The 26892-nt window shown below is 40.2% G+C and overlaps 1 protein-coding gene across 2 annotated transcripts in view; it reads left to right on the top strand.

Moving 5' to 3' along the window:
• The window catches only part of ADK (adenosine kinase), a 501435-nt gene that overhangs the window by 38597 nt on the left and 435946 nt on the right, over positions 1-26892 (top strand). For both annotated transcript variants that reach the window (XM_059662309.1, XM_059662307.1), the window contains exon 2: positions 8824-8898. In XM_059662309.1, coding sequence (XP_059518292.1) covers positions 8824-8898 — 75 coding nt within the window. The remainder of the gene's footprint in view (positions 1-8823; positions 8899-26892) is intronic.

The raw sequence follows: 26892 nt of genomic DNA, 5'->3' as shown, positions 1-26892 counted from the left end.
CGTCCGTCCCTGCCTGCAGGTCACGCCTGTGACAGAACTTCATCGCGGCCTTGGGCGGACCTGCAAAGTTGGCCCTTCTCCGGGGCAGGTAGATTGCCCCCAGTGATGAAACCGCGCGTCCCTAACGTGTTTGCTTCTGACGGGAACGAGTGCGCGGGGAGGCGCCATCTGTTTGCCTGCTGGTGGGAGCCGCAGGTGAAACGCGTGTTGTCAGATAGTAGGTCTACATGAAAGGTAAACATCCCCCAGCGGCTCCCCCGGAGCTCCGAGGTTCATTGTTAATGGCGATGGGCTGTCGCCCTGCGTGTATCTTAGGCTGAATGTTTAACTTGTGCTAACGCAACTGTGTCTAAAAGGAGGTAAGTTACGTTATTTACTCAGTGTTCTCACCTCCCTCTTCTAAAGTAGACCCTGGCCTTCACTGTCCCAGAGAAGGGGAGGCCCCAGCACAAAAGTGAAGAGAATAAGTTAGTTTGTTGTTTTTGTTTTTTTTGTCTGAGCTTCCAGCGCCTAAGTCCTGGCGATTTAACAGTTTCTCTTTGCTTATTGTGACTACACAAATGTAAGAGATGACTCGAGAACCTGACCCTCAGGTAAGATAAGGTAGCATTCAACGGTGCTGAACTCGGATGCAGTTTCTCCTTCTTAAATTGCATAATTCGGAACTAACATAGGCAGAGTACTTCATTATGCAGGAGAAATTCAGGTGCTGAAAGGTTTACAGTGCATATGAGGCCAGGTTATAAGGCTAATAGCATTTTAGGATGAGTAAGGGAAGTGCTGTCGAAGCAGATTAATTTCCCCTTTCCACCGCCACGCCCAGCATCGGAAGCTGCTCTTCATTAGGTTGTGGATCAGTGACTTTCTATATTAAGAACCATTTCTTATGTAGACTCAATTGACCATTGTCTTCCTGGCTACTCTTAATTGGAAAAACTCCCAAATATAAAGCGTCTGCCGCTTGGCAAGTGGCAACAGGCTGCACCTTTTAATGAAGGGTTTAATGGTGGTTGTGTTCAAAAGACTGGTTTAAAGGTTGATGCCAGCCTTATTTGACTTGTGAGAGGATAGGCAACTGCTAATAACGTTACATTTATGCTGTTTCTTCAGCTGTTTGCCTGCGTTTTACATAGTGTTGATCTATTCTATAGTGACATGACTTCAAGATTTTCAAGTGTTATCCAAACCACATTTTACAACTGAGGAAACAGACCAAGAATAGTTGAGTGCCGTGTGCAAAATCAGTTAGTGGCAGAGGTAGGAATTGAATCCAAATATCCATGATCTAGTGCAGTGATGGCGAACCTATGTACTCATTTTTTTGGTTGATTTTTCTTTGTTAAATGGCATTTAAATATATAAAATAAATATCAAAAATATAAGTCTTTGTTTTGCTATGGTTGCAAATATCAAAAAATTTCTATATGTGACACAGCACCAGAGTTAAGTTAGGGTTTTTCAAAATGCTGACATGCCGAGCTCAAAAGGTTCGCCATCACTGATCTAGTGCTCCTCATGATGCCTTTATAGACACAATATATTATTTAAATTTTCTGAAAAAGCTGCTTCGATGGACAAAAATATAAAGTATTGTGAGAGACAACTGTAGTACCTCTTTTCTTTCCTCTTGTCTTCTAAGGAGCTTGATGATTTAAGTTCAGGCGTAGGCAGGGAGATTACTGAAGTTGAAGCCACTATGTATGTGGTGACAGTTTTGAATGAGTTGATAATCCCTGCCAGTTCCCAGTGAGAACTGCATTTAATGCAGTTATGTCATACCTTAGTTTTCACACCATGTTAGGCATGTTCCCATTTTATGTCCAGTCTAATAGCCCAACAGATATATGTTATCGACCTGCTTTTACTGGTAAGGAGAGTGAACTAGGTCACAGGTTATCAAAATCTAACTTCATGTTCAGTGTTCTTTTTTACATCACACTTAAAAATAATTGTTGCTAACTATGTGACAGAATATAGAACTGGAAACCATTGAGGACCAGTGTCAACATACCTGGGTTCTGGTTGAGAGCCTTTTCTTGAATTACTGTTTTTTCTCTTTTTTTCTTCTTCTCTGGACATTTGTTTAATGATATACTCAGTGATGCTGACATTAATATGTATCCCACAGTGTTCTTGAGTAGGTATTCAAGTGCTTTTAAATTTTAAGGCATTTTACAAATGCCTCCTTGTTAAAAGCAATTTGAGCTCTTAGAAATGGTGCCATCTGAAAATAAATGTTGAAATCTTAAGGGTGTTTTTTTAAAATATATTTTATTGATTTTTTACAGAGAGGAAGGGAGAGAGATAGAGAGCTAGAAACATCGATGAGAGAGAAACATGGACCAGCCGCCTCCTGCACACCTCCCACTGGGGATGTGTCTGCAACCAAGGTACATGCCCTTGACCGGAATCGAACCTGGGACCCCTCAGTCCGCAGGCCGACTCTCTATCCACTGAGCCAAACCGGTTTGGCGAAATCTTAAGTTTTTAAACATGAAGGACACTTACCTAATTCCCTGACTTTATAGTTGAAGAAACTGAAGCCAAAATTTGTTTGCATTTATACAAAATAATTGCATATATCTAACTAGACCCTAGATCTCTGGACACCTGGTTCAGTGCCCTTTCCAGGGTAGCACTCAACTATTAGGAATTCCTAAACAATGATTTAAAGCAAACGAGTTGTGTGTGTGTGGGTTTTTTTTTTGTTTTTTAAACTTAAGATCTTTGAATGAATTTGGCTGGAGATACAGTCTCTTTGAACTTTTATTTGTATTCTACTTCATCATTACTGATGAAGAGTCCAATTATCATTGAATAACAACTGTTATACTTTGTTATCAGACTCCAACTGGTCTTAATTTGGGAAATGATAGAACATATTTGTAAATTGATGCTTTTGACATTTTTAATTGGCCCAGTAGGAAACTTGATACTTGAGTTAAATTCAGGAGACAGGAAAACGTAGAATGAGAGGATAGAAGAGAATTTCCTAGTTAGGCAGTGGTAGAGCTTAAGATAGAATTTATCAGCCGTGGGCAAACTACGGCCCGTGGGCCGGATCCGGCCCGTTTGAAATGAATAAAACTATTGAAAAAAAAGACCGTACCCTTTTATGTAATGATGTTTACTTTGAATTTATATTAGTTCACACAAACACTCCGTCCATGCTTTTGTTCCGGCCTTCCGGTCCAGTTTAAGAACCCACTGTGGCCCTTGAGTCAAAAAGTTTGCCCACCCCTGATTTAGGCCATTTAGAATTGAAGGTCAGATAAAGAGCTTCCCAGACAAGGAAAAGCTAAAGGAGTTCACCACCACCAAACCAGTATTACATGAAATGTTGAAGAGGAAATAAAAGGTCAAAAATAGGAACAATAAAATGGCAATAAATGCAACAATTGAATCTAAAAATCAAAATAAATGAACAAAGAATCTAATGAACAAAATAAACTGATGAATAAAATAGAACCAGAGGCACAGAAACATGGAACATGGAATCTCAGAGGGAAGGGAGAAGGGAACCAGGAAGAGATTAACCAAAGAATTTACATGTATTACCAATGGACACAGACAATAGGGTGGTGAAGGCCTGGGGTGGCGTGGGAACCAGGTGGAGGGAGGCAATGGGGAAAATAGGAGGAACATCTGTAATCTCAACAATAAAGGTTTAAAAAAAAGATCTTAGCTCAGCTCTTCTGACTCCTACTTTATGCACTTTTCACTGAGCAACACTATTTCAAAACACCCCTATGCATATTGCCCTTTCCCCCCGCCTAACATCAGTGTCTAGACTGGTTTTGGGCATTGCTTACAGCTTGAGTTTGTACCAGGCAAGACTGGGAAAATGAGGTAGGGAGACAGGGAGAGTGTTTGCTCTAGAGCTGAGGAGCCCTATTCTTTGGCCTGCCCAGACAGGTCAGATTTGGTCAAAGACTATTCTGGGACTCGACATTACTGTGTCCTACACGATGATCCTGGAACCACTTCTGTGGGTTGGCCTACATCGGAAAATTTATGTGGGATGTGGGTGGGGTCCTGGGGTATTTTTCTCCTAACACTCAAGACTTTGAGGTGCATCCAACAAGATCTGCCAACCCACTGAGATGGAGAACATTCCTATGAAGACTAAAATTTGGCTAAGATTGAAACTGCCTTTATTGAGCTGTTTCTTTAGCGCCTTTAAAACAGAATTTTCAAGCTCATTTCAGGACTTGTGTCTTTTATTAGAAATGAAAATTTCAATTACTGCACAGACTTTTATGTATAGGACTACTTAGTGAGGCAAATGAACTTTTAAAATAAAATGAAATTGTTTTATTTATGAAATACTGTATTTTGAAGAACTAAAACAGGAATCCTTTTACAGAACTGTGCAATGTTGTCAGCGGTTAATGCTCTTATTTATAAATAGGTCATCTTTGTTTGAAAAGCATACAAGGTTTTCTAACTCCAAATCTTCCCAGCCACAGTATTGCTACATTAAGCAGAACTGTCAAAGATAAAACAGAATCAAAATGATTGTCTAGACTGAATGTTAACCCTTTCCTGTAACATTGGTTAATAATATCTCTTTACCTCTTCATACTTACTTGTTTTAAATTGTTATTGAAAAACCATTATAATACCCTCCTAGGTAGTGAAGAGTTTAAACCATTGATGTTACTTTCTAAATACCCCATGAGGCCTATAACTATATACCTGATTACCTCATGGAAAATTATTTCTGTGCCTGTGAATGGCAGACTCAGTGAACAGACTGTGTTTGGGTTGGGGGTGGCATGCATTAGAAATATTTATCTAAAGTAATTGATTATTATAAATGTCTGTTAGGTAACTTTTATTTATCTGAAATGCTGAACAAAAAATATTCTCTTGAATTTTTAATTTTTTACTAACAATATTATGTTTATCGTGTTATTTTTCTCCTCTTGAATTTTAACATTATTTTTATGGCCATATTCATTTAGATATTTTTCTAGTATGCGTTACATTAACTGCACAATATCTGATCTTATTCTGTGGAATGACTTTTCTTTCCTCTGGTCAATTCCTATAGGTTATAACATTGCTTAGTTAATGGAACACTCTCTTGGTTTCAGGCATTTATTTAGCTTATCAGTCCAGTGATCAGTTTCTAATATTCTAACCATCAATTTTTAGTAGCACCAATATCCAAGTGTATCTGACCAGATTTAGAATTGGGTCTCTCCTGATAACCTTCAGCCTTTAATCTCTTCCCCAAATGTGAAGACTGGCATGATCCTTGGAATCAGAGTGCTCACTAAAAAAATAAATTAAAAAAAATACTGTAATAAACCATAAGCATGGATTCTTATTTTCAAATAGCAAAGCGAGCTTATAAGTTAGATGACCACATGTCCCAGTTTACCCAGAACAATCCTGGATCATACCTGTTACTCTGGCATAATTATAAATAGCTCTTCCTTTACTCTCAAAAGTGTCCTGTTTGGATAATAAATCATCTAGTCACATACTTATATACTATAATCATTTTGTTATAGTAGATTTGGGTTGTTGAAATGTTATTTGAAATAGGACCATAAGACAAAAATATATATACATATACACACATATGTATTTATATATAATATACATATACATACATATAATTATATATCATTGGTCATTTTATTGTATTAAGATAGTTCTGAGTGTCTAAATGTAGTATATTGAATAAGAAAGCACGTGCTTTGAAGTTAGGAATTATTTGTCTTCTGACCTTTGGCAGGTTATAAAACTTTTCTGAACTTTTTATTTCTGTTAAATGAAGATAATAGCAATTCCTAACCAATAGAATTATTGTAAAGATTTAAAGGTGATAACATATAAAAATATTTTATAGCTTCAAATTCCTATGTAATTGTGAGTCATTTTTATGCCACACATGTGCTCCTGAAAATTGGATTTAAGATGAATAATTTTATCTAATTTAGGGGAACTTGCTATCTAACAGAGAATAGACAGTCTTTTAGAAGTGTTTTATTGTAATGGGGAGCAGGACTAAGAGTAGCTGGAGATATATGTGGAATTAAGAGGGGCTGAATTTCAACATATTTGTATGCTGAAAAGAGTGATCCAATAGAAAACAAAAAAATAGATGATGCTGGACAGAGGGACATACTCCTTGAGTATGCAAGAAGGCATATGATCTAGAATACAAATGGAAAGATTGGCCTTACATAATCTAAGGAGCACAAATATGTCTCTAGTCGTTTCACTTAAATTATACTGTTGGCTTTTTTTTTTTTTTTTTTAATGTGTAGTAGTGAAATCACAGATCCCAAGTTCACTGAATTTTGGAAAAAATTTTTGTGTAGATACCACCTAGGTTAGCATACAAAACATGTTCATCTCCCCAGAAAATTCTCTCCTGCCTCTTTTTAATCCATCCCATTCCCTGTCCCACCAGGCAACCATTTTCTTTTTTTAAAAAATTTTCATTTTGAAACTATTATATATGTCCCCCACTGACCCCTTCTAGCCCCCCCCCCCCAATTTTCTCCCCCTACCCCAGGTCTTCACCATCCTATTGTCTTGTCACATGTCTTCATTGCTCCTGGATATATGCTTAGGACTGGAATTGCTGGGTCACATAGTAATATTATGCTTTCTTTTTTGAGGAACTGACAAATTTTTTTCCAAGCCGGCTGCAGCATTTTACGTTTCCAATAGCAGTGTGTGAGGAATACATTTTTGCCTATACTTGTTATTGTCTGCCATTCTTTGCTGAGAGATTCTCTGTACTTGTTGAGGCATATCTTCAACACTCATTCTGCTTACAACTCTGCCTTAGCCTGCATTTCCTGCTTGTGCAGGGCCTCATGCTCAGAAGGTATTGATTAGGGCTTTTTCTGGGCTTGATCGTGCCCATAGTCCTGGGCACATGTACATGGCATTCTAGATAATCAGGAATATGCAGAACTTTTCAAAACCTTTTATGGCAATCTCATGTCCCCACCAAGAAGATGGAGTTTTTAGCAAGATGGTTGTTGATGAGAGAGAAGAATCACACATGAAGCTGAGGTTTCTGGATTTAAAAAGAGAATGGTTAGCCCTAACCGGTTTGGCTCAGCGGATAGAGCTTCGGCCTACGGACTCAAGGGTCCCAGGTTCGATTCCAGTCAAAGGCATGTACCTTGGTTGCGGGCACATCCCCAGTAGGAGGCGTGCAAGAGGCAGCTGATGTTTCTCTCTCATTGATGTTTCTAACTCTCTATCCCTCTCCCCTACTCTCTTTAAAAAATCAATAAAATATATTTAAAAAAAAGAGAATGATTAGTATAAGAGTTAAGGACACTCGTTATAGTATTTCTTCTAGCACCATAAGTATAACTAAACATTTCTACTGTTCAGAGGGCCAATCAATATTAACATATCAATAGATAAGCAATTTCTTTCTCCAGGTCTTTTTTTTGTTTGTTTTTTACATATGCATAACTTTATTTATTCATTTATTTATTGGTATTTTATTTTTTTAATAGCTTAAAGTATTACAAAGGGTATTACATATGTCTCCTCCCCCCCCCCAGGTCTTTTACTCTAATATTTATTTCAGTGTGAAAAATTTGTTAAGTGTCCAAAAAAGTAATACAATATAGGTTTATGTTGGCTGGAGCCCTGAATTATGAGACTTTAAAAAATTACACCTCCTCTCCACAAAATAAAAGTCATTGAGAATCTTTTATGCTAGCATATATTCCAGGAAAAAGGCACTGCTAAGATTTGCAACAAAAATAGTAATTCCAGTATGGCTCAGTCATAGTTTTTGGCCATAGTAGACCCCATGTTGTTCACATCTAGTAAAGCAAGAAAAAAAATAAATGCTTATTATATAGTGCCTTCATCATTTAAGAAGGGTTATACATATTATTTACTGGCCTGGACTCTATATGTGCTTGCATTTAAGAAACTATCCATTTTAAAGAATTAGTGTTTTTAATAGAGTTCATTTGTCATATTACAGTGAAGTCATACAGTAGTTTGTCAATTATGTATAATGATGGAGAGGAAAACATTACATGAGTAGTTTAAAATCATTTGCTTTTATAAATTATTGAGTAGTTTTTACTTAACTGACTGTATGAAGACACCTTTTATGTGCTACTTTAAGTTTAGGCCTTCTTAGACAGCCACTGTCTGCAATAGTTTCTACAGAGGCTTCGAGCCATTGCAGCTTGACAGCATCTCTCTTGCAATGCAGGACAGTAGTTAATGTCTAAACTCTTCTTCTTTTGTCCTTTAGACAAGAAGCTCTGAATCACATTTCATACGGTTTGCTGAAAAGATTGAGCAATAATCATCTAGCAGTATATGTTTCTTATTGTAAATTATAATATCACAGCAAGGTAGGGGTGACATGGGGACATGAACTTTCATGTCCTTGACTGCTCCAGGACTTGCTCCATGCTCCTTAATAACTTTCAGTAGTTGCGTGTCTTACTAGTTAGAGAGAGTTAATTATTATGTCAATTGAGTATAAAACTTTGTTGTAAGAGATCTTTAAAAAATCATTAAAATTAATTAGATTGAATCATTGACTGTTGAGTATTAGGGAAAAAAATCACAGGATCTGGTTTCTTGTTATATTTTATTTCATCTGATTTAAAAGTCATCATGCTTTCTAAATGGCTTTGTGCTACCTCTAAGTTGTCCTGCATGTAATAGGAAAATAAAAGGTTTAATAAACTAGTATGTTAGGTTTATTTTCCATGATGAGGTAAAGATATTTTTATTTGTGTGCATTTTACGCATCACCTTACTTTTAGAATTATTTCTAACTTGTGCTTGTATTTTGTTTTTTAGTGAAAATATTCTCTTTGGAATGGGAAATCCTCTTCTCGACATCACTGCTGTAGTGGATAAGGATTTCCTTGATAAGTAAGTGTTAAACTCTTCATATGTACTGTGTGAAGCATATCTAAAGAGAAACTGCTGAAAACTCTAGAATTGAATTTACTCTGTAACACCTTTAATTGGAGAAAAACTCAGGTAATTTAAATCTGTTTATTGCAGTTGTACTATCATTATTTATTGAGTGTTTGACCACAATTTTCCCTGGGAAAACTTGGTACATTTGTTCATCCCTATTGTTATTTTCATTTAAACTTTATTTTTTTATTCTTTGTGAGGAAGAAGTATATATGATTTATCTAATGATTTAATTTCTGATATTCAAAATTAAAAAAAATTCCCAAAATTTAAAAAATTAATGTTAGTGGAGCATTTCACCCCAAAACAGCAGAATATACGTTCTTTTCAAGTGCACATTGAACATTTTCTAGGATAGACACATGTTAGGATACAAAACAAGTCTGAATAAATTTAAAAAGATTGAAATCATCAAGCATCTTCTCTGACCAAAAGGGTATGAAATTAGAAATTAATCACAAGGAAAAAACTGAAAAACACAAAGACACGGAGACTAAATAACATGTTACTAAACAATGAATGGGATAAGAATGAGATCAAGGAAGAAATCAAAAGCTACCTTGAAACATGAAAATGAGAACACAACAACCCCAAACCTCTGGGACATAGTGAAAGCAGTTTTAATAGTAAAATTCATAGCATTACAGGCATACCTCAAGGATCAAGAAAAATCTCGCTCTAACCGGTTTGGCTCAGTGGATAGAGCGTCGGCCTGTGGACTGAAGGGTCCCAGGTTTGACTCTGGTCAAGGGTATGTACCTTGGTTGTGGGCACATCCCCAGTAGGGGGTATGCAGGAGGCAGCTGATCGATGTTTCTCTCTCATCAGTGTTTCTAACTCTCTACCCCTCTTCCTTCCTCTCTGTAAAAAATCAATAAAATATATTTAAAAAAAAACCTCAAACAATCTAACTTTACACTTAAAGAAACTAGAAAAAATACAACAAATTCCAAAGTGAGTAGAAAGAAGGAAATAATAAAGAATAGAGTAGAAATAAATGAAATAGAGTCCAAAGAAACAATTCAAAAGATCACTGAAACTAAGAGCTGGTTCTTTGAAAAGATAAACAAAATTGGCAAACCTTTAACCAGAGTCATCAAGAAAAATTGAGTGAGGACCCAAATAAATAAAATCAGAAATGAAAGAGGAGCAGTAAAAACTTACACCGCAGAAATACAAAGGATTGTAAGAAAATAACTCCAAACATCTATATGCCAACAAATTGGACAATCTGAATGAAAAGGATAAATTCCTAGAAACATACCATCTTCCAAAACCGAATTAGGAAGAATAAAAGAATCTGAATAGACAGATTACAACCAAGTGAAATTGAAGCGGTAATAAAAAAACTCCCAACAAATGAAAAGTCTTGGACTGGATGGCTTCACAGGCAAATTTTACCAAACATTCAAAGAACTAACTCCTCTCCTTCTCAAACTATTCCAGAAAATTCAAAAGGAGAGAAGACTCCTAAGCTCATTTTACGAGGCCAGCATTATCTTAATTCCAAAACCAGAAAAAAATACGACAAAGAAAAAAATTATAGGCCAATATCCCTGATGAACACAAATTCTAAAATCCTAAACAAAATGCTAACAAATCAGATCCAGCAATACATTAAAAAGATCATACACCATGATCAAGTGATTTATTCTGGGGGTGCAAGGTTGTCACAATATCTGTAAATCAGTAAACATGATATATAAACAAAATGGAGGATAAAAATCACATGATCATATCAATAGATGTAGAAAAAGTATTTGACAAAATCCAGCACCCACTTTTGATAAAAACACTTGGCATAGTGGAAATAGAAGGAACATACATCATTCTCAATTGGCAAAAGCTAAAAGCATTTCCTTTAAGATGAGGAACAAGACAAGGATGTCCACTCTTATTCAACTGATAAATGAATTCAGTAAAGTAACAGGATACAAAATAAATATCCAGAAATTGGTTGCACTTTTAAATACCAATAATGAACTTATCAGAAAGGGAAACTAAGAATTCTATCACACTTGTATAATAAAAACCTAGCAATAAATTTAACCAAGGATATAAAAGACCCATATTCAGAAACTTACAAGACACTGAAGAAAGAAATTATAAAAGATACAAATAAGTGGAAGCATATACTGTGTTCACGGATGGAAAGAATTAACATCATTAAAATGTCCATACTTCCTAAAGCAATCTATAGATTCAACGCAATTCCTCTCAAAATACCAATGGCGTATTTTACAGAATTAGAACAAGTATTCCAAAATTTTATGTGGAACCACAAAAGACCTCAAATAACCACAGCAATCCTGAGAAAGAACAAACTGGAGGAATCGCACTACCTGAAATCCAACTATACTACATGGCCATAGGAATCAAAATAGCATGGTACTTGCATAAAACAGACATATCTACACTAATAAAAGAGAAACATGCAAATTGGTCATCACTCTACACCCAGCAGCAATCAGGGCGAGTGTGCAAATTAACCCAACAAAGATAGCCCCGTCCATAGGGGCCAGACAGTGCTTCGGGCTGCTGGGGGCCAGATGGGAGACACAAACACACAGAGCCCAGCACCCAGCAGCCCCAAGCCCCGCCATCGCGGTGCTGGGGCTGCTGGGGGGATCAGAGACATAAACCCACAGGACTGCCACCCAGCAGACCAAAGGCCAGCCACTGTGGTGCTGGGGCTGCTAGGGGCATGATCAGAGACACAAACCCACAGGCCTGGCACCCAGCAGCCCCAAGTCCCGCCACCTCGGTGCTGGGGCTGCTGGGGGCCAGATTGGAGACACAAACCCACAGGAGCCGAGGCAGAGGTGATTAGAGGCAATCAGGCAGGCAGGGGAGAGCAGTTAGGGTGATCAGGCCGGCAGGTGATCAGTTAGGAGCCAGAGGTCCCGAGGGTTCCCAGATTGGAGAGGGTGCAGGCCAACCTGAGGGGACCCCCCCTTCCCGTGCGCGAATTTCGTGCACCAGGCTTCTAGTCTATATATATAAAAGGCTGAGATCTGCTGGTAGGTATGACGCACACTGACCACCAGGGGGCAGACAATGCAGGAGCTACCAAGCGACAGCAACTTTGCACAGTGCCCTCTTGCACTCTGGAACCCGTTGGGGGATGTCAGACTGCCGGTTTTGGCCTGATACCCGCAGGCCAGGCCGAAGGACCCCACCTGCCCGAGGGACCCCGCTCACTCCACAGATGCCCTTTGAGCCTCGGTGCCGCCCCAGGTGTGGCCGGCCTTGGAGGTACCGCAGGAGGTTGGCTCCAGGGTGTGTCTGGTCCATCTTGCTCAGTCCTGCCCCACCGGCCACCTTCTAATTAATTTACTTTCAATGTGCATGAATCCGCACAGTGGGCCGCTAATAGATTAATAAAACAGAATAGAGAATCCATAAATAAGCCTTATGGTCAATTAATATTTGACAAAGGAGACAAGAACATAAAATGGGGTAAACATAGTCTATTCAAGAAATGATGGAAAAATTGGACAGGTACATATAAGAAAATGAAATTAGACCATCTTCTTACACCATGCACAAGAGTAAACTCAAAATGGATTAAAGAGTTAAATGTAAGACTCAAAACCATAAAAATCCTAGAAGAAAACATAGGCAGTAAAATCTTGGATATTTTTCCTAGCAATATTTTTTCTGATATACCTCCTTAGGCAAGGGAAAAGAAATAAATGGGACTATATCAGAATAAAAAGTTTTTTGCACAGCAAAGAAAACTATCAACTAAAAGAACACACTGAATAGAACATATTCACCAATGATACATATGATAAGGGGATCATATCTAAAAATTATAAAGAACTTATAAAACTCAACACCAAAACCCCCAAACAATCCAATTAAGAAATGGGTAAAGGACCTGAATAGACACTTCTCCAAAGAGGACATAGAGATGGCCAATAGACATATGAGAAGATACTCAACATCACTAATCATCAGAGAAATACAAAATTAAAACCACAGTGAGATATTACCGCGCACTTGTCAGGATGGCTGTTAGCAATAATTCAGCAAACAAGTGTTGGGGATAACATGGTGAAAAGGAAACCTCCATGCACTGTTGGTGGGAATGTAGATTGGTGCAAACACTATCGAAAACAGTATGAAGGTTTCTCAAAAAATTAGAAATGGAACTGCCGCCCTAATTGGTTTGGCTCAGTGAATAGAGCGTCGGCCTGCGGACTCAAGGGTCCCAGGTTCGATTCTGGTCAAGGGCATGTACCTTGGTTGCGGGCACATCCCCAGTAGGGGGTGTGCAAGAGGCAGCTGATCAATGCTTCTCTCTCATCGATGTTTCTAACTCTCTATCCCTCTCCCTTCCTCTCTGTAAAAAATCAATAAAATATATTTTAAAAAAAATGGAACTGCCTTATGACAGAGCAATTCAACTTATGGGTATATATCTGAAGAAATCCAAAACACTAATTCGAAAGAGTATATGCATCCCTATCTATGTTCATTGCAGCATTATTTACATTAGCTAAGGTATGGAAGTAACCCAGGCGCCCATCAATAGATGAGTGAATAAAAAAGCTGTGCTATATATATACACAATGGAATATTACTTGGCCATAAAAAAGAATGAAATATTATCATTTCTGATAGCATGGCTGGAACTGGAGAGCATTATACTATGTGAAATAAGTCAGAGAAAAACAAGTGCTGTGTGATTTCACCTACATGTGGACTGTAAAGAACAAAATAAATGAACAAAACAGAAACTGACTCATAGATACTGAGAACAGACTGATGGTTATCAGCGTGGATGGGATTTGGGGGCCTGGACGAAAAGGTGAAGGGATAAAGAAGTACAAATTGGTAGTTACCGAATAGTCATGGAGATATAAAGTATAGCACAGGAAATACAGTTAATATTGCAATAACTATGTATGGTGTCAGGTGGGTACTTGAAATATCAGGGCATCACTCTAAAAGGATATGATTGTCTAACCATCATTCTGTACACCCGAAACTAAAACAAAATAATATTGAATGTAAACTGTAATTGAAAAATAAAATAAAAAAAGAATGAAGCCATACAAAAAGAATACATAGTGTATGAATCTATTTATGAGACTATATGAAATTCATTTTAATCTATACAGTAATAAAAGAGGTAATTGGTTTCACATGCATTGACCAGGATGTGGTGGAGGGTGGGAAGGAGAGATTGCAAAGGGACAGTTGAAAGCTCTTAGGGGTGTGTTTCTTATCTTGATTTTGTGATGATTTCATGAGTATATACATGTATTAAAACTTGAAATATAAACAGTATATTGTATGTCAGTTTTAACTCAAAGCTTTATAAATAAAATCAATTGAACTTGAGTTCATGGATTTAAAGTTTGCTTAATGTGAGATATTTTTTCCAGCTGCCTCTTGCACACCCCCTCCAGGAAGTCAACTAATGAATAGTCACTATTTTATTTTATTAAAATTACTAGAGGCCCGGTGCATGAATTTGTGCACCAGTGGGGTCTCTCGGTCTGGCCTGTGGGATCGGGCTGAAACCAGGTCTCTGACATCCCGCGAGGGGTCTAGGATTGCAAGAGGGCGCAGGTCAGGCTGAGGGACCCCACTGGTTCACAATCGGGGCCGGGGAGGAACACAGGAGGTTGGCCAGCCAGGGAGGGACTGTGGGAGGGCTCCAGGGTGTGTCCGGCCAGTCTCGCTCAGTCCTGATCAGCCAGACCCCAGCAGCAATCTAACCTACTGGTTGGAGCATCTGCCCCCTGCTTGTCAGTGCATGTCACAGCGACTGGTCGACTGTCTGCCCTCTGGTGGTCAGTGCATGTCATAGTGAGCGGTTGAGCGGCCTTAGCATATTATTAGCATATTGCGCTTTGATTGGTTGAATGGATGACCAGACGATCGGACACTTAGCATATTAGGCTTTTATTGTATAGGATTTATTAAATTTATTCAGGTGACCTTGGTTAATAGGATCATATAAGTTTCAAGTGTACATTTCTGATTCAAGATCTGTATATTGCATTATGTGTCCACCACCCAAAGTCAAACCATCTTTTATCACCATATATTATGCCCTTTCCACCTCTCACCTCCCCACCTCCCACCTCCCCAGCCCTCTGGTAACCACCACACTGCTGTGTCCAGAGTTTTAGTTTTATATACCACATATGAGTGAAATCATATGGTTCTTAGTTTTTCTGACTTATTTCACTTAGCATAATATTCTCAAGGTCCATCCATGTTGTTGCAAGTGGCAGTATTTCGTCTTTTCTTATGGCAAAGTAATATTCCATTATCACATTTTTTGTTGTTGTTAATCCTCACCTGAGAATATTTTCCCATTGATTTTAGAGAATGTAAGGGAGGGGAGAGACACAGAGAGAAAAACATCAATGTGAGAAAGACACATCCGTTGGTTGCCTCCCACATGAGCAGGGCTGGGGATCAAGCCTGCAACTGAGGTACGTGCCCTTTTGACCAGAATAGAACCCGGGACCCTTCAGTTCGCGGGCCAATGTTCTATTTACTGAGCCGAACCAGCTGAGGCTATACCACATTTTTTTTATCCAACCCTCTATTGAAAGATACTTTGGTTGTCTCCATGTCTTGGCCTCCATGAGTAATGCTGCAACTAACTTAGGGGTGCATATATCTTTGTGAATACATGTTTTTGAGTTTTGTTTTGTTTTTAAACTTCACCTGAGGGATATGTTTTTATTGATTTTTAGAGAGAGAGGAAGGAAGAGAGAAAAACACCAATTGGTTGCCTTTCATACGCACCCCGACGGGGGATTAAACCCGCAATCTTTTGGTGAACAGAACGACACTCCAACCAACTGAGCCACCTGGCCAGGGTCATTTTTTTGTGTTTTTCAGGTAGATATTCAGAAGAGGGATTGCTGGGTGATAAAGTAACTCTATTAATTTTTTGAGGAACCACCAGACTGTTTCCCATAGTGGCTGCACTAGTTTACATTCCCACCAGCAGTGAATGAGGGTTCCCTTTTCTCCACAACCTTTGCAACACTTGTTATTACTTGCCTGCTTGATAATAGCAATTCTAACAGGTGTGAGGTGGTATCTCATTGTAGTTTTGATTTGCATTTCCCTAATAGCTAATGTAGTTGATCCTCACCTGAGAATATTTTCCCATTGATTTTACAGAATGTAAGGGAGGGGAGAGACACAGACAGAGAAACATTGATGTGAAAAATATATCTGTTGGCCGTTTGTATGTCTTCTTGGGAGATGTCTGTTTAGGTCCTCTGTCCATTTTAATTGGGTTGTTTGGTGTTGAGTTTTATGAGTTCTTTATATATTTTGGATATTAAACCTTAAAATCAAGTACCATATAAAAATACAAAGAGAAAGTATAAAATTTGAAATATGATGTGTAACTAGTGTTACTATTTTGATAAGATATGCCTTTAGGCATATCTTAGCTTATGTAACCTATTAATATATGTTTGTGTTTATGGGATAATACTATGTTTAGTCTTAGGTAATTTATTTTCATTCTACACTATGGTTTTGGATGTTTGTTTTTAAAAGTTCATGCAAATGTGATCAGAATGATTATGATCTGGCAGCAGTGTGCTAACACTACTGGGCACTTAAATAGTTTCTTTGTTTTATTAGCTGTTGATCCTGAAATGGCCAACTGAAGTTCTATTTTTGTGGGGGGAGGGAAGATTTTTTTTAACTTTTAAGAATGATTTTTACATTTATTACTTGGAGTCTAAAAAGCAAGCTTTTGCATCCTATTCATAAAAGGTAATCCTTAAATTTCTTCCAAAATATGCTTGAAAATATTTCCTATTATTTCAATAAACCATGTTTAGCTTACATTCCAGACCATGTTTAGATAACTGTTTTGCATTTGAAGCCTGTGAATTATCCAGGAATGGTTGCTAGGTATTATAAAAAATGAATTAAATATATGCTTATTAATATCTTACACTATGAGAATGAGTTAACTATCGAAATTCTTCTGAGAAAATATTTATTATTTTGATTCTGATTTTTAATGTATTTGGCATTTCCGATAGAAACTGATCAATATAACACTAGTACTAGTTAAAAAGTAAACTAGTATTAAAGGTTTTTGAAGGAAAAATGTTGGTCCTTTGCTGCATCTTCTGCCTCTGCTTTTGCATTTACCCCATTCCCCATAAGTGCTGTTTTTCCAGAAGAAACCATTTTAAATTTCTATTAGCTATTTTTTCCTGGTATCTATCTATTTCTAGGTAATATACTTAGACATATTGCTATGGTGTGATTTTCATAAAGGTGATTGATTGGAGAGGCAAAGGATAGAGTTCCTTTAGTGTAAGGAAAGGGTACAATAACATGATTCCATTAGGATGACTTCCAGATGAGAGGACAAAATAGCACTTCGTGTCCACACTTGGTCTTCAAGTCCCTATGGGATGAGATCACCTAAACTGGGTAATGATAGAGATAATTCCCCCTGACCTTCTGAGAACTTTAGTTTTGTCATTCTTACAGGGATTTTTATATTCTCTTGATGGTTTTTGAGTTTCTGATTACTTACCTTCTTACTGACCAGGTTCTAGTAACTGGTAAAAACCCCTGATCATTCCTGAATGTTTACTGTGAGATTAGGTGAATTGAAGGTTAATTTTCCATGTCTGCCATCTACCTCACATTCTTAAATGTAGGGGCAGTCTGAGTACTCTATGTAGCTTTTTCTTGGCTTGTCAATTTTAGATCTTATATATTGACTGCCTATTTTGATACCTAAAGATTTAGCTCTTTCACCTACCACCACTTCTTCATCTTCCCCTTCTTCACCTTTCCTATTTATATTTATAAAAGGCTAATATGCTAAGTGTCCAACCATCTGACCAGTCACTATGATGCACACTGACCACTAGGGAGCAGACGCTCAAAACAGGACCTGCCGAGCTGCAGTGACTTGGCAGCGGCGGCTCTCGGGTGACACACCCCGAAACCAGAGCGGAAGGAGCCCGATTCCTTGCAAGGCTGCATGATTCCACCTTTTGTCTGTGGGTTATGTTGTTGCTGGGGCACTGTTGGCCCCGAATCTGGTTTATTGGACACTTGCATTTGTGTTCCACACCCTGTATGACAGCAACTTTGCAGAGTGCCCTCTCACACTCTGGGACTCCTCGGGGGATGTTGGAGAGCCAGTTTCAGCCCGATCCCTGCAGGCCAGGCCGAGGGACCCCACTCACTACACAGATGCTGGGGAGGGACCATGGGAGGTTGGCTCCAGGGTGTGTCCTGCCCGTCTTGTCCAATTCCGCCCCGCTGGACACCTTCTAATTAATTTCCTTTCAATGTGCACGGACCTGTGCACTGGTTTACTAGTATTATTTAGTACATTAAAACAAGTCATTAATCACTGTGAATGAAATTGTGGACTGTGATTACATTGTATATATATATATGTATATATATTTATATATTTTTATATATATATACACACACTAGGGGCCCGGTGCACGAAATTCGTGCACTGGGTGTGTGTGTGTGTGTGTGGGGGGGGGGGGGAGTGTCCCTCAGCCCAGCCTGCCCCCTCTCACATACTGGGAACCCTCAGGCGTTGACCCCCATCACCCTCCAATCGCAGGATCAGCCCCTTGCCCAGGGGACCCTCATTTCCCCCCATCACTGGTTCTGCCCCCAGCCCAGGCCTGATGCCTCGGCCAGAGGCGTAGATGCCCAACACCCTCTGATCGCCTGATCGGCCCCTTGCCCAGGCCTGACGCCTCCGCCAGAGGTGTCAGGCTTGGACAGGGGACCCCCATCTCCCCCTGATCACTGGCTCTGGCCCCCGCCCAGGCCTGAGGCCTCTGGCCCAGGAATCATGCCTTGGCAGGGGACCCCGATCTCCCTCTGATCGCTTGCTCCACCCCCCGCCCAAGCCTGATGCCTCTGACCCAGGCTTCAGGCCTGGGCAAGGGGACCATCATATCCCCCCAATCCCCGGCTCCACCCCCCACCCAGGCCTGATGCCTCGGCCAGAGGAGTTGACCCTCATCACCCTCTGATCACCAATCACCGGATCGGCCCCTTAACCAGGCCTGAGGCCTCTGGCAGAGATGTCAGGCCTGGGCAGGGGACCCCCAGCTCCCCGCGGTTGCAGGCTCCGCCCTTGCCCAGGCCTAACACCTCCGGCCTAGGCGTCCGGCCCGGGCAGCGGGGACCCGCAGTTGCAGCGGCCCCGCGATCGCGGGCTCCTCTTTAGGCCCAGGCAAGGGACCCCTAGCTCCCGGGACTGCCAGCTTCGATCGTGCCCAGCTCCCATCGCTGGCTCCACCCCTACTTCCTGCTATCACTGGCCAGGGCGGAAAAGGCACCTGATTCTCCGATCATGGCTGGGGGGCAGGGCAAAGGCGGCCCCAGGGCCGCCTTTGCCCTGCTCCCCAGCTCTTAGCTCCCCCCTGGGTTTCCGATCACACTCAGTGGCAGGGGGCTTCTTCCTGCTTTCCCTTTCGCCTCCCTGCATTGTGCCTACATATGCAAATTAACTGCCATCTTGTTGGCAGTTAATTTGCATATAGCCCTGATTAGCCAATGAAAAGGGTATCGTCGTACGCCAATTACCATTTTTCTCTTTTATTAGATAGGATTTGTTTTCCTTACAGTTACTTGCATCCTCTGTTCATTTGCACCATTTTCTATATGGGTTCAAATTTTCAAGCCACTCTTTAAACCTTCATTCCCCTTTCTCTGTTCCTCGAAATGATTAAGTCTATCATCCTCTTTTCCTCAGGTGACCTCCCTTCCAGGATTCTCTGTCTTTGTGCTCTAAACTGAATTCTTTGTGCTGTTAGATTTACATCATTCTTCCTGGAACTTTATTTTGACTTTCTCCTGTTTGGATCTCTTGTTTCCTGCGTCTCATAGCTTCTTTACTGGTTTCTTGTTTGTGTGTGTGTAGTATATCCTTCAGTAGCATCCTAAGAAAAAGAGTGCATGAGTACATGTATAGCACATTTTTTTGAATCCTTGTGTATATCTGATGATCCTTTAAAAAATACCCCCTCTCCCCTTGCACACCTTATTGCTTGGTTAGTATAGAGCTTTCTTTGAGAATTTTGAAGGCATGTGTCATTGTCTGCCAGCATGGAACACATCTTGTCACATTGTATATCAACAGTTTTGTTTTGTTTTTTCTCTATAGAAGCTTGTAATAGCTTTTTTTTTTTTTTTTTTTTTTTTTGGTCCTTGCTATTAGTAAGTTATTATGTAACATTTTGTTCTTGTGTTATGAGTGTAGTTTTTTTTCTTTTGTCTGTCTAGACATATTAATCAGAGATAGTTTTGTTTGGTTTTTGAAGGGTTTTCTTCTGTTTCCTACTTTATCTCTTTTCTGTGGATTGCTTTTTTTTGATTGTTTATTGTCGTCTTTCTTGTTCACAATGGAGACTTTCCTCCAATATTTAAGGTGACCTTTGACTTGTCACGTGTAAGGCTAAAACATTAAAAAGTTCATTCCATTTATTTACATAGGAATAATATAAAGTCTAAGAGGATATGTTTTAAACTCTGTCATGAGAGGGTAGGGTGGCTAGAGTGGGTACTTCTATTTCCACATCTATACATATAAAGAGGTAATATGCTAATTGTCCATTACAGTGTCCCAGTAACGACCAATTTGCATATTGACAGACCAGCAGGAGGCTGCACATGCAGCAAGGGGCGGTCGGCTGGAACCAAGTTCCTGGGGGTCTGAAGAGAGTGCCTGGCAGGAGCCCGGACTGCAAAGAAGGAAGAGGGAGTGGCCATGGGGAGCTCTTCCAATCCCCCTGCATAGACACCCTACTTCAGCCCCTGCACCCCAGTGGGGACAGACGGACACCCTACCTCAGCCCCCGTACTCCTGGGGGGACAGGGAGGCTAACCGGACATGGATAAGACCCAGCCTCGGGGGCAGCTGCAGCCCGCACCTCCGACTCCTGATCTCTTCCCCTGCTACCCCCGCCAGGGGCGCCCACAACAATAGCATGCTGGCAACCACCTGTCAGTGCCCCTGAGGTCCCCTGAGGTTCCCTGGGGCCCATGGCCTGCCACTGCCGGGCCCCCTCCGCTGGGGCTGAGGACGCCTCTCCTCCCTACAACTCCAGACTGGGTGGAGGCAGGCCTGAGCGACCCCCTAGGGTCAGACCCTCCCTGCCACCCCCACAGCAGCAGCGCTGTCTTCACAGTGGAAGTGCGCTAAACCTCACTGGGGGCACGGCTAAACCCGCCCTCCTAGCCCGCCTGGCTCCACCCTAGCTGGCCCCCACCCTGCTCCAGGAGATTGGAGCCCCGCCCTGAGCAGGTACAGCTGCAAAACAGCCATGTACAATTTAAAGAATGGCGTCAAGCGGGAAGGTTTGACAGTTACTCCCCCTTCGGCCTCGCTGCCCCCCCTAACGCCCTGCCCCCTGCCAGTGCCTCCAGGGGCTACCACCGCTACAGGGCTGCTGGCCAGAGCCTGCCCCTCCAAGGCCTGCAGAACCCTCTGCAAAGCTTCCATAGCTACAGTCCCAGGAAACAATCATGCCCTCCTCCCCTAATCAGCACCTGCTACCTGCGAGGGTACCGTGAGCTTAAAAATAACAGTCCCTTCCCATTTAGACATCACTTCCTTGATGAAACATTGCTAGGTTTATTGGCTCAAAACCTCCTCATGACAGCCCAGTGAGGTAGGCGGAGAAGAGATTACAGTTCCCATGGTATATGCATATGTATTCAGAAATGAAGCTCAGAGAGGAAAAGTGTCAAGACCACTGGTTCCCAAGGTGCAGCACACGCCCCATGGGGGGGGGGGCAATTTGATTTTAAGTGGGGCAATTCGAGAATGAGTTGACAGTGAATTTGTTTGTATTTCTTATGGTTCTAGGGGGCCTCATCTACAGGGTATCCTACATAATAAAAGGCTAATATGCAAATGACTGAATGGTGGAATGACCGGTCATTATGATTTGCACTGACCACCAGGGGGCAGACACTCAGTGCAGGAGCTGCCCCCTGGTGGTCAGTGTGCTCCCACAGGGGGAGCGCTGCTCAGCCAGAAGCCGGGCTCATGGCTGGTGAGCACAGCAGCAGTGGTGGGAGCCTCTCCTGCCTACATGGCAATGTTAAGGATGTCTGACTGATGGCTTAGGCCCACTAAGCCATCAGTCGGACATCCCCCCAGGGCTCCCGGACTGCGAGAGGGCGCAGGCCAGGCTGAGGGACCCCCCCGCCCCCTGTCAAGTGCATGAATTTTGTGCACCGGGCATCTGGTTTTGTAATATTTAAGATTTTTATAACAATCCTGAATTGCTTTTATAAGTTTTAAAAATGCCTTAATAAAGTTATCACTTACTGTGTAATGATAATTATCTATTGCTGAGTAATGCATTACCTCAAAACTTGGCTGCTGAAAACAACAAACATTTAGTATCTCGCACAGTTCCTGATGATCAAAAAGTTGGGTGTGTGATAGCTGAGTGGTTCTGCTTTAGGGTCTCTAAGTTGCAGCAGTCTGTTGGCCAGGGTGGCGATCATTTCAAGGCTCAACTGTGGCTGATAGATTTGCTTCCCAGCTCACTCATACTGTTTGTTGGCTGGCCTCAGTTTCTCAAGAATTCTTGGACTGAGGTCCTCAGTTTTTTACCTCGTGGCTCCTCTGTGTCCTAAAAACATGACAGCTGTTTGCTGCATTGCCAGTCATTTGAGAGAGTGAAAGAATAATTTTTCCTAGATGGAAGCTGCAGTCATTTTTATAACCAAATCTTGGAGGTGACATGCCATTATTTTTGCCATAGGCTTGCTACTGTTCATATGATGAGGGTGGGCAGTACACATGGATGTGAGAAATGGAGGCAGGGGTCTTTGGGGGCCAGAGGACAGACTGTGATAGCCAACCTTCAAGATAGCTCCCAATGACCCCCTCCTGGTGTTCTCTGCGTAGTCCCCTCCCACATCACACCAAGGCTGATCTACTAGTACATAACCAGTGAGAAATGGCAAAAGTGATGGTATGCTGCTTTAGAGGTTAGGTTGTAAAAGACTGTCTTCCGTCGTGGGTGCTCTTTCACTTGTTCATATACTCGTTCACTCTTTCTCTGTCTCTTTATCGCCTTCTTTTGGGTTACTCGTTCTGGGAGAAGCTAACTGCCATGTGCTCCCTATAGAGAGGACCGAGGCTGGAGATATCAATCAGGCCTCTGGCCTGCAGCCAGTGAGAAACCAAGACTTGCCAATAACCATGAAAGTGAACTTAGAAGTGCATTCTCAATCCTCTGTTGAGCCCTAAAATGATTGCACCAACTACATGAGAGACTGTGAGCCAGAAAACTCAGTTAAGGCACCCCTGAATTCTTGACCATCAGATACTGTGAGATAATGACTATTTGTTAACCTCCTAAGATATGGATGACTTTGTTACAGTGCCAAAGAACATTCATGCATGAATTAAAAGTGGGTTGTTTTTTTTCTTCAAACACATTCACCCATCCCATACCTCCCAATATCTCATTGGAAGGTTGATATGAATGGGTTGGGCTTATTTACTAATGGGAATTAATTGTGGCTTGGTTACACTAAAAGCCCATTTTGTGTGTGTGTGTGTGTTGACCCCTGATATTAGTGTCTGGAAGTTTATTCCCTAAGTCTTTAATTTCTTTATAGAAAAGTCTTCCAGTTTCCTTTCTGAAGGTATTCTGAAGAATAGAGCCTGGCTGTTTTAGGATTAGAGCTGGCCAGGAAAAGGGGCTACAGGTACCATAATTAAATTGGCAGTTTCATCTGTCCCTCCCTACTTCTACTGTTTTGCCTGTTGTTCCTTAGTTCAGAGATCCTTTTGTTTGGTTTCTCAAGAGAATAACCCTGATTTATTTTAGGAATTGTAAGTTGTGATGGTGAGATGGTATGGAGTTCCTCACTTTTAGCTCCATGTCTTATCTGTTATTTTATAACTAAAGCTTTACAATAATTCTTAAAGTTTGATAGGGCAAGTTCTTATACTTTCAATAGTTTTCTTAGTTATTTTTCATTTTTTTGTACATAAATTTTAGAATGAGCTTGTCAGATTCTACAAAAATTCTTTCTATAATTTTGTTTAGAATTGTACTGCATTTATAGATTAATTTAGAAAAGTGGAGATTTTTATCATGAGTTTTAAAAATGTGTATGTATGTCTATATTTCTCCATTATTTTAGGTATTCTTTTATATATTTCCCTAGTGGCCCAGCGTGTGAATTCGCATGCAGTAGGCTGCCCACCACTTCCGCGGGAGCTGGTGGAAGCCACTGTATGCCCACGGGGGTGGCGGGAGCCATGCCACTTCTGTGGGAGAGAGACGGACGGGAGCCGCTCCATGCCCTTGGGAGGCGGAAGGGAGCTGCCGCTGCCTGCGGGTGCCGGGAGGGGGCTGCTGCTGCCCATGGGAACTGGGGAGGGGGAAGGGACTGAGAGGTACTCCATGCATCTCCTGGTGACCGGTCATGCATGCAGCCCCGCCTACTGCGCATGCTTGCTGCGCACGCAGCCTCCTGCTGATCGGTTGTTATGCGTGAGGGCATGATGACTATTTGCATATTAGCCTTTTATTATGTAGGATTAATACATAGGTGCTAAGTGCATTAAACAAAATGGTTAGGTTTTTAAATATTTATATATCTTCTGTAGTGATTATTGCTAAATTTGCTAGCTTCAAAAATTATAAAAACAAATGTTTATTTGAGAAAAATTCAAACCACATAGAAGTGATTAAAGTAAAAACAAAATCTGAGGTTAGTTACTCTATCATCTCTAGTTTTGTACACTAGAATTTTCTGTGATGATAGAAATGTGTATTGTACTGCCCAGTATGGTAACCTAACCAGTAGTCATATTTAGCTTTGAACATTTGAAGTGTGATTGTGCAACTGATGAATTTAAAATTTTTTTTTAATTTTAATTAATTTAAACTTAAATAGTCATATGAGATTAGTGGTTACAATATTAAACAGGGTAGCTTAGGTCTTATTGTATAATTGTTTTCTTCATATATGTACATTTTTTATTGGCTTATTCTAGGTATTATACTATAAAAACAAAATTGTTGCTATAGTGAGTACCATATTTGTTAATAACATTTTCTAGATTATTGCTGGTATTTGGAAACAATACAGAATTTTGAATATTTGCTTTAACTTATCTTGTGACCTGCATTAAAAGAAAGATGGTTGTGGGCTATTTTGATTCTGTCTTTTAGAATACTAGAGTCTTACAGTTTGAAATAAACTGATATTTGATTTTGAATCTTTATATTATTTCACATATTAAATGATTAGTCTTGAGTTGCTCTGAGGCTTCCTCCAATAAGACCTAAATTATGGATACTAAATGATCATAGAGTCATTTATGAAGTCTTTGCTTTGCCCTAGATATAATTAGATGGTGGTCATTATAGATTCTTTGTTATTCAGACCTGACTTTGAATATTAAGAAAAATGGTATTCATAAGGCTTACCTAAACATGGATTTTTTTAAAAACTGATTTTAGAGAGGGAGGGAGGAGAGACATAGGGAGAGAGAAAAATGCATTAATCAGTTGCCTCCTCCTGTATGCAACATGACCGGGCATAAACCTGAAACCTAGGTATGTGTTCTGACCAGGAATCAAACCTGAGACCTTCTGGTGCAACAGACAATACTCCAACCAACTGAGCCACACCACCTAGGGCAACATGGATTCATTTTTAACAGTTCATTTAAGCTTAATACAGATTTTTTTGGAGCACCTGCTTTGTGATAAGCATGTTCCCAAATACTGGAAATACAATGTTGAGTAAATTTCTTGCCTTTAGCATCTAGTAATCTAATTGAGGAGACAGAAGTAGGAAGAAGTCACTTTATTACTGTGGCATTATAGAATAGAGGTTAATGATGAGTGTTCTCTGAAGCCATTTACAGTTGTGTGACCTTGGCTGTGTTTCTTAATCTGTGGAAGCTCAGTTTCCTTTTGAATAAATTAGGAATATTATAATGAGGATATTAGAGTATGAATATTATAATATGAGGAATGAATGAGATAATTTATGGATTTTCCATATGTTAGCTAATATTATTTGGCTACTAAGGAATTAGAATGTTTCTCATGTCCTTGTTACAGGCAGTAGGTTAAAGTAGGGGGATGATATGGTTGGATTCACATTTAGAATTATATAAATCACTGTGTCTCCAATAGGTCAATGGATTTGAGGAGATAGATTAAAGGAAGCTGTAGTGATAGACCTGTTGAGAGATTTTAGGTATGGTAGAATGGTTGGGAGAAAGTTCAGTAATATTTTAGTGTTATAAAGATAAGACTTAATGATTGATTTAATGATCAGAGCAAAGGACTAGGGATGATATTCCAACTTTGGGTTTTAGTGACTCAGTAGATGGTGATACTTACAACTGAGGGATTATGGGTGGAGGACATGTTAAAGGAGATAGAGAAGTTGAGGTTAATTTTGTTCATGCAAGAGATGAATATGTGATATGTAGGTGGGCATGTTTAGATTTTTGATTTATGTTTCAGGTAGATAGAGAATTTGTGGCTGGAGAGATAGACAATAAATAAACATTATATTTGTACTTTTACACAATGCCATTCAATAATGTTAGCTATTATTCCCATCAGCATCAGCATCATTATATAGTTGGTACTTAAAGCAACCAACAAGAGCCTTTCTAAAGAAAGCGTATAAAGTAAAAGGAGAAGTGGACTGGAAGATAGAACATTCAGTAGATGGATAGATGAAGAAGAACTGTGGGAGGAATTGAAGGAGAAATAGTGAGCTATTAGCAGAAGAACTAAGGCAGAGTCTCACGAAGTATAGTGAATATGACAAGAGTACTTAATAATATCAGATGTAATATGATTAATAACTTAAGGACTATTAGAGTCCAGTAGAAATAAATCAACAAACAAGGGTTGGCGAGGAAATGGAGAA

This window comes from Myotis daubentonii, chromosome 13 (assembly GCF_963259705.1).
Source record: "Myotis daubentonii chromosome 13, mMyoDau2.1, whole genome shotgun sequence".
Lineage (NCBI taxonomy): Eukaryota > Metazoa > Chordata > Mammalia > Chiroptera > Vespertilionidae > Myotis > Myotis daubentonii.
This window is presented reverse-complemented; position numbering and strand designations above follow the sequence as displayed.